General features: G+C 50.5%; 1 protein-coding gene across 7 annotated transcripts in view; it reads left to right on the top strand.

The window, feature by feature from the left end:
• Positions 1 to 13,847, top strand: part of GRAMD1B (GRAM domain containing 1B) — a 111,990-nt gene that overhangs the window by 57,519 nt on the left and 40,624 nt on the right. Inside the window, exon 1 of one of the 7 annotated variants that reach the window (XM_021376227.1) lies at positions 66 to 246. The exons of the other annotated variants lie outside the window; for them this stretch is intronic. Within the exon in view, the coding sequence (XP_021231902.1) occupies positions 224 to 246 (23 nt within the window). The 5' untranslated portion in view covers positions 66 to 223. Of the gene's footprint in view, positions 1 to 65; positions 247 to 13,847 lie in introns of those variants that run through there. 7 annotated transcript variants of the gene reach the window in all.

Here is a 13,847-nt window from a genome sequence, read left to right as displayed (position 1 = left end):
CGGCACTAATACCTCTTAGGGCCCGGGATTAGAGCTGCCGCCGGCGATGTGCTGCGGGGCCGCGCTCGGGGCGGGCGCCGGGGGCGGGAGGCGGCGGGGCCGCGCCGCTGGGAGCTCGGTGCATGGGGTTCGGCGGCCGGCTCCGCTCCAATATGTCCTGGGAGCTGCGGAGCTGGCGGTGGGCACGCAAGGACGCGGGTAGCGGCTTCTCGTGACTGTACTGATGAAAGGCTTCAAGCTCGCCTGGTAAGCGGAGCGCCGGGGCCGGGGGGAGCGCTCCCGAACGCCGCCGCAGCCCCGCGGGGATCCCCCCTCCCCCCCGAGTCCGCGGTGCGGCTCCTGCCCGGGCATCTCCGCCGCGGTGCCCTGCGCCGTCCTCTGCTCCGGGCATCCGCCTCCGCGCCGCCGCCAGCGCTTCTGTGCTGCTCTGAGCGTTTTCCTCGGGGTTGTGCATGAATTTGCATCCCTGGATGCGCGCACATCGCGTCCGCGCACCTGAGCGCCTGGAGCGTACGCATTGAGAGAGAGAGAGAGAGAGAGAGAGAGCGAAAAGCGAGCTTTTCCCGAAGAAAGGTGCCGAATGCGGCTCGCGTCCTACGTGCGTGGAATGGCTTCTGCTAGGCTCGGCCTTTAAGTAGCTGCTTTCGGGGATGCACCTTGTCGACATCTTTCTGTAAGGACGGCCGGGAGTTGGCAGCGCGCTGCAGGTACCGCGGCGCTCGGGGACGCTGTGCTGCTCCGGGAGCAGCCGGGGGAAAGCAGCAGGGATGGGCACGGGGGTGGAAGCAGAGCCGGGTGCACGTCAATATTTGTATTGCTCACGTTCTTTGTTGCCGAGGGTCGGCGTTTAACGTGGGTAGGTCAATACAGGCAGCGCGTAATATCCACGGTGGCTGTTGGGCGTGCGGTGCGTCTGTTAAAACTTGACCGGCGAAATCTGGAGCGCGTGGCCAAACTACTGAGCTGCAGTAAATAGTCTTGGAGCTACCAAGGTGGAATCGATTTAATTACGGCTTTATCAGATGGGAACGGTTCCGTCGTGGAGTGATGGAAATGTGACTTTGTAATTTGGGTTGAAATCACCAAGGGGATGACGAGAGCAGCGCGAAGGCCTCTTTCTTAATCCTCTTCCTCTCTAAATGGCAAAGGGAGTAATCACAGGAATAATGGCCTCTTGCTGAACTGTGCAGTTTCACATCAGTTTGAATTTAGTGCTCTGAGAGCCTTGCCCGTAAAGTGTGAGAAAGCAGCGAAGTTATTTTTCGTTTATTTTATTTCTTGTTGCTATTTTTATTATTATTATTTTGCTGTGTGAAAAAAAAAAAAAAAGAGCAGTACGGCCCAGCAGTAGGAAGCATCCTGTGCTGGGCCCCAGGGGATGGGCTGGAGCCAGGGATGACTCAATAGGGCATCTCTTCTTCTGATTTCTGTAATTTTGGCTTGTATTTAATTGCAGTTAGAGCCTTTAAGAGTTTCCCTACGCCTGTGCACGACCATACGTAAGAGAGAGCATACAGAAAGCACAGCTGTTAGCATTTGAAAATCATACGTAGGTTTTTTTTTGTCCCCTTTGCTGCTTTACGTATGCACTTGGGCTGATGGGTTGCATAATAGCTCAGCGTACTACCCGGGAAAGCTGAGCGTGTGTTAGAAACGCCGTGACCGTGTGGATCTGCAATAACATGGCACCCTGCTGCATTCGGCTCTGCCCGTCCGTGTGCAGCTCTGGGTGCTCCTGTCGGTTGTGTAACCGGAGCACTTTTGCACGCTCAGTTCCATCGCGGCGTTTATAATGGTGAGCGCGGAAGCTAATCCGTTAATTTTGTCAGGCTTCGGAGCCGGGCAGGAGCAGGAGCTGGATGGGGGCACGAGATCCCTCCTGCACCGCTGAGATGGTCGCGGTGTTTCAGCAGGTGACGCTCTTCCCTGTGAGCTGTGTGTGTCCGGCGCTCCTGGCGAGCTGCTGGGTGCACGGTGCTGCCCTGGGGCTGCGTGGGAACTGCAGTGCTTGGAGAGTGCTGCCCAAAGCCCAGCACCCCCTTCATCTTCCTCAGAATCCCACGAGAACCAGGTGAGCTGTTCTGATGGCTTGCCGTGTTTAATGAAAGCGTGCGACGTTTTGAATCTTTGCAGTAGTTGCTGTATTCCTCCTCAAGGACGTCTGTGTTTGCATGCAGTTTTATCTACTTCATTGTTCAGCAGCATCCAGGCACCAAAGGGTGTGTGTGTGTGTGTGTTAAGGATGCTGTTTAACTCCTGGTTCATCTATGTAAATGTGCGTGTCCCTGCTGGGACTGGTCAGTGTGGGTGCAGGAGCACGGACCTAAACAGAGACTGCGGAGTTCTCTGCTGCTCATCAGTCGTGGTTCGGATGCCTCCACGTGGCTTGGATGGCCTCAGATATTCGTAACGAGTTTGCTTTGCAGGGTTAGCATTCATCTCAAGTGAAAAAGCGCGTCGAGCAGATGGCTTGCTCCGTGCTTTGGAAGCGGCGGCTCCAGCTCGAGGCGGCACCGCTGGGGTTAATGCAGATTTCCTCGCGGAGCAGTTCTGAAAGGACACATGATTTCTTTCTGTACCAGGGAGGGCAGCAGCGCGGGGACAGAGTGCTGTCAGCAGGAGCTGCCCTCTCCGACCATGAGGACGTGCCCACGCTCCCTCCTGTGCTCAGCCCACCCCTTTGGTTGGTGCTCCTGTGCTGCTCAGGATGCTGCAGGGCGTTTTCTCGGGCCACCTCTGAGTCGCAGGGGGAGCTTGCTTTGGCACAGGACCGCGTGCTGAGCTCTGAGGCGATGTCATGCGTCCTTGCAGCCCGCCGCCTAAAATTGCCCAAAATGATCTCATCACCATCTGGTGTCATGTCGGAGCGTGGCTGCGTGCTGTCGAGTCACTGCGCTGTCACAGCACACTGCAGCACAGCACCGGCCTGCTGCGTAACCATCACGGCTTGGCCACATCGCGGTGTGACGGTACGGCATCATGGAGCAAGGCCCTGGAGTACCAGCACCGCTGCTGCAGACCAGCATCCCGCTACCCAGAATGACCCTGCAGCTCCCCGGTGCCTCCTGCCCATCCCACAGCACGCGTTTGTCTCGTCAGGGCCTGGTGTCCTGGTTTGATAAGTCATCTTTGTGTCACGGCGTGCTGCTCGAATGCTGTGAGAGAGAACTGGTGCTTTCACCCCGCTCCCATCTCGGGTAGCACTGCTTGCTGCTGCTGTGCTCCCTGCCTCGGGCTTCTGGGCTGAAGCAAATGACTGGAGAAGTCTTGCAGGGACCAAAGCGAGCTGGTAGCTGAGCTCCACGTCCCAGAAATAGGATGCTGAGCAAAGCCCTGCCTCCTTTTCTTGATCCTTTTGCATGGCTTGATTGTTGATGGGGATATTTCTGAGCCTCGGGACCTGCCGTATGGAACCTGCGGAGAAAATAAAGGCCAAAGGCTCTGCCTAAAAATAAAGCTGTAATTCATTTTTCTGCAAGTGCCCGTGGGTGAGAAAAAAACTGTGAATGTTCCAACACCCTACTTATCTGAAGGAAGGATCTATTATATAGTTGTGGGGGTGGGATGGGAACTAGGTAGGGTTACAGAACAGCGGAGCTAAAATTAGCCATTGTTTGATGTCAGGGAGCAGGGAAGATTAACACGGGGTGGTTTCACTTGGGCATACTGTAAGGCAGGGACTGCAGGGTCCCTTTGTACACGGAGCTGGCTGGAGGCACCTCCCCTTGCAGAGGGTCCTAACAGGGTCTCAGGGCCACAGGTATTTAGGAGAGGAGCAAGAGGCTCCATCAGCATCCTGCTAGTCCTGCGCAGCTTTGCCCTTACGATCCAGTATTGCAACTTCTTCAAAGCCTGAGATAACAGGGAAAGCAGGGATGCGTTGTTGCCTCAGTTATGGAGAATCTCAACTTGCTGTAATGCAGCGACGTGACACACGTGGGTATGGGGTGTCCAGGATTCACGCTTCCTTAATTACGCAGTGAAACAAGGATGCGGCGTCAATAATTTTTAACTTCACCTCCACGCTGCGGAGAGCTCAGGAGCTGCTCTGGGCGGTGAAAGTGAACTTAGTTCTGTTGCATTGCCAGCGAAAGATGAATTTTAAGATCGCTCCTTCCTCGGATTTGTTGGAGGAGGGCAGCGAAAGAGTTCAGCTGAAATTACATAATGGTGCTGCTGTGCGTATTGTGTTTGACCTTCCTGTTATGAGTTAAACTGTTATTTGTGTCAGTGTGCTCCGTGTTCACCGGGTCTTTTGCCTCTGCATCTTTTTTTTTTTTTTCTCCTGTGCTTTTTGTTCAGGAGGAATAGATGCTGACAATCCTCCCCTCACAGCCATCAGCGATGACCCACATACGTGTGAGCTCTGAGTGTGGCTCTGCCATTTGGAAACAAGATGCTCCCCCTCTTTAGATATTCTGGAAATGGAGTCGGGGAATCGGAACGTTCCCGTTCGCTGTGATGTGGTGGGAAGAGGGAACCGTATTGCTAGGTCAGTCTGCATGCCCGTCTGCATCCAGAATATTCTGGATCTTTGGCCGATCCTCTGACAGGTACGGGCTCTCTATTTTCTGTCTTAGCAGGAATTAGCGTTACGACGTTGTGTCAGATGGCTCAACGAACTTCCAGCGGCATCGCTAGATTAATTTTGTAAGTGGTTTCGTGGTACGATCAAGTGATTAGCGGCAGGTTTTGTGCTAATTTATCCGGGCTTTTTGGGAGTGGGAAGCGAGAGCGAGCAGCTGAGAGCCTCGGCCAAGTGCCCTGATGGCAAGGGAAGACCTCGCCTGCGATTCGCATGGCCAGGCTGCGCTCAGCAGCAGCAACCCAGCCAGAAATAGAACCAAGATTGGCTCATTTCCAGTTTTTGTCTTGGGCCTGCATTAATACCTTCAGTGCTAATACGGTATAAAGTATGGTTGAGGGGACTTTTTTAGTTAAAATAAAAAAACCAAAAAATATGGTGGAAGTAGACCATGGGAAGAAAAACTGAGTCATTGTGAGCCCCTTGGCCTGAGATTTGGTTTGCTCTAGCTCTGTGTGATGGCAGACTTGCAGAACTCCCCTCCGGTGTTGTTTTGTTTGTAACGTGGTTTGCTTTTGGCATTCTGACTCCACGCGAGATGAACAGCCAGCATTTTGTTCTGTAATATACGTGTGCTGACTGAGAGCTGTCTGAGGACAGCGTGACTTAGCTGTGGTGGTGCAGAGCTGTGCTGCCAGCACCCGGCATCCGTCCCCCAGATTTCTCCTTGGGCTGCAGATTATCTTGACTGATCGAATCCCAATCATTTGTGTCCCTCTAAAATTGCCTTCTCTGCTTATCGGGAGGTGAAATCACCTTGCTGTCTGTGGAGTCCTTCAGCAGCCTCAGAAATGTCAAGTGAAGGGCAAACTGCTTGGAGCCGTCCTGCAGTTCTGCAGCCACTGCTTGCTCAGGGCTGCGAGCAATGAGGCTGCAGCGTGGCTCCCGCCGAGGTTCCTCTCCTCAGTTATATAGGAGGAAAAAGCATGAAAAGAGGTAAATGTGGTAAAGAAGTGGTTACAGATAACATTTAACAGGAACGGGTTGTCTCTGTCAAGGCATAAACGTGGAGTGGAGGCTCTTGCTGTGCTGTTTAACTGCTTGGTACCTTCCAGTGAGGAGCGATGCCCTGGCTGCAGGAGCTGGGAGTCAGAAGAGGCCATTTATTTTAGTGCCAGGGTCTGTCCACGTGGATCACAATCTTGCCTCTGTGCTGCTTTCTCTGTCTGTAGAATGGGGCATGCCGTTGCTCTCTCTTCCCCCTTGTGCTCCCTCCTCCTGGAGCTGTTTGATATTTGCACGCGCTGGAAGGAGAACGCAGTTCAGCAGTCTGTGTGTGGTTCACCCCCCGTGTATCAATGGTTCTATTGAAGTAAACAGAAACACATATTTTAAATCTCTGCTCAGTCAGGGCTGTTCTGTTTGATAAGCGGGCAAGGTCAAGGCTTCAAAGAGCCAACCAAGGCCATCAGAGCTCTTGTGGCACATTACACAAGAGTCAGCATCCTGGTCAAGATCTCCGTTGGTTAATCATATCTGCCAACTGAAGGTTCCCTTGGGAGGAGGACTCCTCGCTTCTAACTCCAGGCTTGCCAGTGGCATTCCTTTGCCCTGTTAAGCAGCTCTGTGCTTGTTCTTGACTCTTCCTTTGCACGTTGCTCCTTTCAGTCCTAGTTGTAAAGTGTAACTCAATGGCAGACTGCTGTTATGTTCATAATTGATACTTACTATGCACGGTAACCGTTAATTTCAGTATTTTGAGTCTGGAAAAGTAAATTATATAAATTGAGATATAATAGCAGCAATACTATCCAAGCATCAAAATAAGCAAGTTCAGAAAATGGTACTTCAGACCAAAACAAATGCTGTGCACAAGTTCGTCGCTTTTCCTTCTGCGACTCTTTCAGAGCCACATGCTCACTACAAGATGGTGGAATGTTCCCTAAGCTTCTCCTTTACCCGAGTTTTCCATTTGGCCAGCTTTAGGTCTGTGCTGGTGGTTGCACTTCACGTTGTGCAGTGGTTTACTCTCCATAACCATGTTTCCTGGAGAGAACGCTGTCTGTGGTTAGCCAAGGGGCCTGGCGGTGGATGTTCTGCTTTTTGTCCGCTCACATGGGATGTAAAGTGCTGCCATCCTCATTTGGTGGAGTCACAGCCACTCTACGTGTATGGCAAGGGAGCAGAGGTGGAAGGATTGTTGTTGGTGGCAGGGTTTGGGGCTGTGTGTTTTGGGTAATTTCAAACCACTTGGAACATCAGGTTTGGAAGAATGTGGTTTCGCCACACCTAATTTCAGGCCTTGGAACTAGAAGGTGAAAAATGGAGGAGAACATGGTATATAGTATATACCAGGTATATAGTCAGGAGTAGCAAAAATGTGGTAATGTAAAAAAAGTCCATATATTCATATGATATAAGGCACCAAATTAGCTGCGGAGGGAGGAGGAAAAACAACTTGTCTTTGGTGTAGGGAACAGCTCTCTCTTTAACTAGATGTGTTCTTCAAATGAAATACCAAGCAAACAGGGCTGGGTTTAAATGGTGGCAAAAAGAGAATCCAAGGATTCCAGAGGAGTCGTTTGGAAGCTCTATGCAAGCCAGGGATGGTGCATGAAGTGCTGTGAATTAAAAGGTTTGCTCTGGGGACAGGCATTTTAGAAAGCTGCTGGGAAGAGAGAGCTGTAATTTTGGTGTCTTTCTGACCCGTTAGGAATAGAAACAAAGCCGCTACGCAGTTCTGAAAGAAGCATCCTTTGTTTATGAGGAAATTGGGCTGTGGGTTTGCAGCCCTCAGAACTGCAGTTCGTTTTTTTCGGATCTGTCGGTAATTAAGAAGCGGTGAGGTGACGTGGTGGCCTTCAATCTGATGTACATTTTAGGAGTGAGGTTTGGGAGGTGAACTGCTGCTCTGCTGTAGGCCTTGGAAGATGAGCCGTGTGTGTCTCAGCTGCAGCTCAGGGACTCTGGCCGGCATTCGGCGGCTGGTTCAAGGCAATGAAACTGCATCATCGGTTCAGATACACGCAATGTTGTTTTTCCAAGCTTTCCAACGGGAAGATCAGGTCTGCCTTGGACTCTTGTGAGATTCTGTCTGACGACAGGTAATAGCAGAACCGATTTTGGAAATGGATCTGAAATTGCGTTGGTTTTTCAGCGAGGGGGTTTTGCAAATAGCTCTTCACTGTGCAAGGAGATTTCCATGCACAAGAGCCACTGTGAGTCCTGAGGAGTTACAGCCCCTACAGGCCATGCAGGCAAAGGGTAGAGAAAATGAAGCGGTGTTAACCTTGGTTTGCAGATGAAGCAAACCAGCCTACCACGTCACTGCCATTTCCCAGAGATGACATGGCCAAAGTCACAAGCTGATCCCCAGGTTACCCAAAAGCAACCTATGTCTTCCTCATAATTAAAAATGCTGTAATGATTGTAAGGACGCTCGTTCTTTCAGGGTTCATGATCTTAAACGCATCAGATGAAAGCTTTGCAGGTGACTTACCAACTCAGGGTAACTCTCTAAATCGTGATGCTCAGAGATCTATAACACTGATCCAACTGAGTGTAAACTTTTAAGGACTTACATGGATAGTCAACAGCGGTAACCAAGAAGTTCTTGGGTTGGGTTGCTGCCTCTGAGGAAAGTTACGAGAAGCAGAATTGAGAGAGAGAGAACGACTTGATAGGATTGAGTCATTGATCCGTGCCCGACAATGCCGCACAGTTCCCTGTTTTGCCTTTATTAATGGTTACCTAATGCTATTTATGAACGCAGCAAATGGAAACGGCTGTACCACTTCTCTCACTCTCCTGACTGCAACCATTTGCCTTCAGCCTCGTTTTTTCCCCTCATTTTAGTTTCATCTCATTGCTCGTTGTTATAAAATCTTTTAATACGGCTTCTCTTTCTCCGTGGCATTTACATTCTTCAAATATTTGTTGACTACGTTGCTTTGTTTAACCTTCAAGTGTCTTTTCATAAATGAGCCTCGTGAATAATGTGAAGCTTTTGTTGCTTTCCTTTGAGCTTATTCCTGTGCAAGAATGTCGACCTGCACTGCTTCTTTCTGCTTTCTCAGTTCCTTGGCTTGATGTACATGCCTTGCTGTTGCCTCTGTAATGCCTGCATGGAGTAGGAGCAAAATAAAGGCTGGGGAGGATAGCTATCTTCGTGCTTTGTCTAGAAGAGAAGCAATCACAGTCTTTGTTTATTTTTCTTGTGAGACAGGCTTTTATATGTATTTATATACGTGTCTTTATGTGTGTGTTTATATATGCTTTTAATAAGAGTCACGTTGTTACCTTCTGCATTTTATAACCTTTCTGGCCTTTCCAAGAGTTTATATTTGGAAACGCCCATGTGTTGAAGGCAAGTGTTTCTCCTGCAGCTGGCTGCGCTGCCTGCTGATGTCTCAGGGAAGCAGATAGCCTGGGCTGTGCCCGGTGGGGTGAGGGGCTGCCCAGCCCCCAGGGTCTGCAAGGTGTACTGGAGCTGCCTGTGGGAGTGATGGTGTGCTCAGACAAGAGCGGCTTGTGGGAGCGAGGGGAGTGAATCTGGATGTGTTTAGGATGCTTAGGTCAGTGCTGACTGCTCCTTTGTCGTCACAGGAGTCCTCCCTGCATTTCAGAGCACTGGGATGTTCACTAAAGCACAGCTAATGCGTGGAGTGGGATGCCAGGGATGTGCAGAAACAGGCGGGTCAGAGCAGGAGGGGACAACAGCGAGGAAGCTGTGACATTTGCAGCTGCAGTCAGCGAAGGGAGCAAGGAGCAGGCAGGGTTAAGGAAGCCCTGCTGATGTGGGATACGGGCATTCTTAAAGAGACAGTGGGTGCGTTTCTTTCCAGTGGGCAGCAGCCAGTTCAGATGCCAGAGCTGGTGGCACGTTGCAAAGAAGGCTTTGTTTCAGCTATGCCAGGCTGCTATCGGAGCGGGGCATCTTTTTGTCAACTACTTTTGAGAACGCAAAATGCATCGGAGCAGGGAGAAGCTCGCGTGCTTTGATGATCTCTCCCTCAGCAGATCTGCTGCTGTCTGCAGTTTAAATGGTTTCAGAATCGGAGAGCGGAGGAGCAGGGAAGACGCGCTGCCGTGCCTCGGGAAAGGCGATGCGGTAACAGGCGATGCAAGCGGTTAGCTCTTCATTGCTCACCTCCCCGGCAGGCAGCAGGACTCTCCCTGTGGATGCAGGTTTCCTTGTGTTTGAGTGCGCGCAGAGGTCCAGCAGTTCCTTGGGAAAGATGTCCTGACACAGTGCGGGGCTGGGATGGGGGCACAGGGGGTTGCCAGGAGAATGGAAGCTGGGATGGAAGGGTGTGGGGTGTAGGGGAGAAGCTGGGTGAGGCACTTACAGAGCAGCGTGTCCAGGCTGTGCAGGAGTAAGGGCTGCACTGAGTAGCTGTTCAGTGGGTTTCTGGGTGAGGCCAGCAGATTATAGGAATCCGAGCCCATCCTGGAAGGAAAGGGTCATGCAAGGTTAAGAAAGTCAATTAGTGAGAGTGGGGATGGATCCATTGTGTCTGAATGGGTGTCAGGAGAGGGGATGGCTGGTGGTTCAGGAGGGTCTGAAAGCAGTGATTGGGGAAGGCTTTAAAAGGCTGATTTTGGTTGGAATAAAGAGGCTCGAGCAGTCCCGGGAAATGGAGCAGCTGCTGTAACTGCAGCTGTATGGCACGATGTCGAAGTGAACGTTGCACCAGGCAGTGCTAAAGAAGGAGATGGCACCCTTGTAGTGTCCTGTTCCTTTTAAATAAATGTTCTTATGGGTCTGGGCTGTTCCTGTGCAGTGCGGTGCAGAGCAGGGAGCGGAGGGGACTGCAGGAGCGGGGCATGGCTGTACCAGGAGGCTGGTTGTAGCCCGGCCGCTGGCACCGAGCAGCTGATGTGCATTCTGCTCTCTCCAATGGCAGCTATTGAAGCTTTACCCAGATGTCAGGGAGTTCTCCCTTTGTGCTCGGCTTGCCCAAGGGCAGCGTACATAAGGATTGCCTCCCCGCTGTTTGAAGCAAGGGTGGGTTGTGGCTTTCTCCTGTTGAGCGCTGTCCAAAGGATGGGATTGGTGTGCTTTGGGTTTGAGGTGATGTTTTGCTGCTGCTTGTCCTGTGTTGGTCTAAGTGGAACTGAAAGCACAGTGGTGTGATATTTACCTCTGTCCTGAAGGGGTAAGAAAAGAAATGCACAGATAACAGAGGTGGTTTTGTAATGATTCTGCAGGAGCCTGTAATTAATGAGTGATCTTCTATTTCTACTGCTATTTATCTGCGTGTATGACATTATCACTCTGGTTAACCCGTTGTTTTGCTTTTCCCTTCATCCTCTCTTAAACTGGGCACGCTTCTTGCACCTGGGATGCCCTCAGACCTTGCAGTTGAAGACCTTGAGCACAGTGAGGTTTGGACAGAGCACAGCCTCCTGTCCCCATGCCTTTCACTGCAGGGTTGGAGGTTGGCACTGTCAGCTCCTCGAGGCGAGGGCTCTGTCTGTCTGCAAGCTGCCCAGCCCTCAGCACGGTGCTAGGAAACAGAGCAATGCCGGTGTTACTTTCAGTGCTTGAGCTCCGAGACTTGTGCTGGTGTTATTGATGTGCTGGTTAATCTTCATTTTCAAGTACACCGACTGCTGTACGCGTTATCTGCCAGTGCGGCACAAGTGCTTCTGGAGTAAAATATGCAACAGCTTATCATCAGTGCACTGGGGCAGAACACGTGAAGGTTTCATAGGCAAAAAAAGAGGTGGATTTAGTATCAAGTGAAAGTTGGCAAGGGACTTAAGCATAGAGGAATGCAGGCGAGGCTTAAAGAAATGATTTTTTTTAAGAAATGTGTTGCTTTTATACTTGCTTTTGGTTTGAAAAAGTTCAGCATTTTAAGGGTTTCGAATGGTTATGCCTTCATTGAAGTTCTTCAGTCCGTTCTGCAGGTGATCAGCATGTACGTGAACGTTTCGATGGAAGTTTTCATCAAAGTATTTGTGAAGCTACAGTTCTGCCTTTGGTAACATGCAAACCATCAGAAGTTCAGAATTCAGCATAGGAGGAGTTGGTGCAATGTAATAGCTGCATAATGTAGAATATAAATACCTAGCTCTGTCACATCAGGAATTGGTGAACTCTTGCAAATACACAGTTTGCAAATAATAATTTTTGGGAAGTATCATTAGAAATTCAGGACAGGCTGTGGGAGGTCAGCTCAGGCAGCCTTTTCCACCTTTTCCATCCCAAACCAGTGGGTTCTAGGCTGGAGCTGTTGCCTCTGCGTGATCAGTTGAGTATTAGCTTTGTTCTGGCCATTTGTCCTTACCAGGATGCCGTGCCATGTAGGGATGTGATTCTTTTGGTTCCAATGCACAGAGCAGTGTTGGGCCTACAGAGTGACATGGGCTGGTTTTCCTTTTGCTGTCCTTCCTCCTCATTTTCAGATACCATACTGACTTAAAGAGGGCTACAAGTGCATTAAATATCCTCATGGATAATGCTGTTTATGAAAGCATTACTGCAGAGATCTTGGGCAATTCCACATGTGATAGCAGTGGCTGATGATAAAACTGCCTATAAAGATCTTGTCCACACTAAAATCACTTGTCCTTTTGGAAGGAGGCTCCAGCCCTCCCTTGGATGCCTCACTTCTTGGTGCTGCACCTCACTCCCCACCCACTCTCATGACATCTGTCACGACATCGTGTCACCTTTCCTGCTCCGAGCTCTCCACGTGCTGCAGTTTGGAGCATGGTGCAACCACAACAGGTAGGACAGTGTTTCCTGGGTGAGGTGGGATCTGCTGCTGCGAATGCCTTGAATTCTGTGTGGTTCCTTTTGTGCAATTAAGGAGAGCTAATTAGCTCCTTTTAGTGCAGTCTCCTTGCAGAGGTAGCTGACCTCTTGTTAATCCTGGATTAAGTTCTTAGTAAGAACTGGCTCTTTGTGTGTCCCAGTTAAGATGTTGACACTTTGTTCTCTCTCTCCTTGTTCTCCTCCTCCCCCCTCAGCCTTCCTATGCCTTTGAGCACATGGATGCCTCCTTCCTCCCCCATGCTGGAGGAGCCCATGTGCTCTTAGCAGCCGTCACATCCATGAAAATGCTGTTGTCGGTTCAGAGTACTCCAACAAGGTTTTGGCTTGTTCTGGCACCCATCTGGGAGCCCATTCTTTGCAAAGGGAGAAGGAAGAGTTCTGGAAATTCTCTTTATTGCTTAGTAGGGTGAGAATACTGGGGTTTGAAGTGCAGCACCCGCTTTGCGTGCTGGAGGGTGCCTTGATGTTCTGTGGGCAGGAGGCAGCCCACATGACTACACGTCCCAGTCACAGAGTAGAGGGTGTGATGGAGAAACTCAGCTTCTGTGCTGCAACAGTGGCATGAGCAAAACATTAATTACCATCCAAATAAGTCAGTTACCCATTAACACTAATCTTACTTGCAGATCCTGAGGTTGTAGTGCTACACTGAGGATCCCCTGAGGACAGGCTTTCTGAGATTTCTGGTGCTCCTTGCTGAAGCTGACATCAAAAGTACTATGGAAGCGTAACTGTCCTTGGTTCTGTTCTGAACTCGGCTGAGGATTAGACCTGTTGGGTAAAACCCACTCAATGGCTTTCAGTTTTCAAAATTGAAAAGCAAGGAATTGTTGGGGAAGGAGCAATGAGAAATCTTACCTGTTTTCACATCCAGATGCTCATTGACACACGTTGCAGACAGACTTGAAAAGATTGCTGTTTCGTTCCTCTGTCACTGGTGTGGCTTGCACGGAAAGCACAATTGCTCCCGTTGGATGCAGAGTTCACCTCAAATCCACTACTTCCTCTCTCGGCCTTGTGTGTTCAGACTGTCTCCTGTGTATCCATTGTCAGCCCTGGGCTTTAATTACATGGCCAGTGCATCATTTCCCCTCACCTGAGATTCAATATGCATTAGCGTGCTTGAATTACGGCTGGGCAGTGCTGTCTGCTGCAGGGTGTGTGTGCTTGGAACTGGAGCTCAGCTCTTTGCAGGAGTGCTGCTGTTGTGGGAGCTTCCACCCCACTGTGGGCCTTGCTGGTCCTGCGGTGTTGGGGCAGTGGTGTGAGGCCGTGCCGTGAGAAGCTCAGCAGTCAGGGCCTGCTCAAGCTGACCTCACAGGAAATCACATGCTAGCGCTTGTCTTGCTTTTCTAGCACCATGGCAAGAGGTGGGAGTGTTATGTGCAGGCAGAACTGGTCAGTGTGAAATGAGTTCTGCAACTCTTGAACCACATGGGAACCGGTAGCTTAAGAAAACTTGAAGAGCTTCTGTAAAGGCCATAAAGATCCTCTTCCCAGGGCACCATTACCAAAGCACACACAACAAGCTGTCTT

Source organism: Numida meleagris, chromosome 23 (assembly GCF_002078875.1).
Source record: "Numida meleagris isolate 19003 breed g44 Domestic line chromosome 23, NumMel1.0, whole genome shotgun sequence".
In the NCBI taxonomy this organism is placed as follows: Eukaryota; Metazoa; Chordata; class Aves; order Galliformes; family Numididae; genus Numida; species Numida meleagris.
The sequence above is the reverse complement of the archived record's forward strand: the minus strand, read 5'-3'. Positions and strand labels throughout refer to the sequence as shown.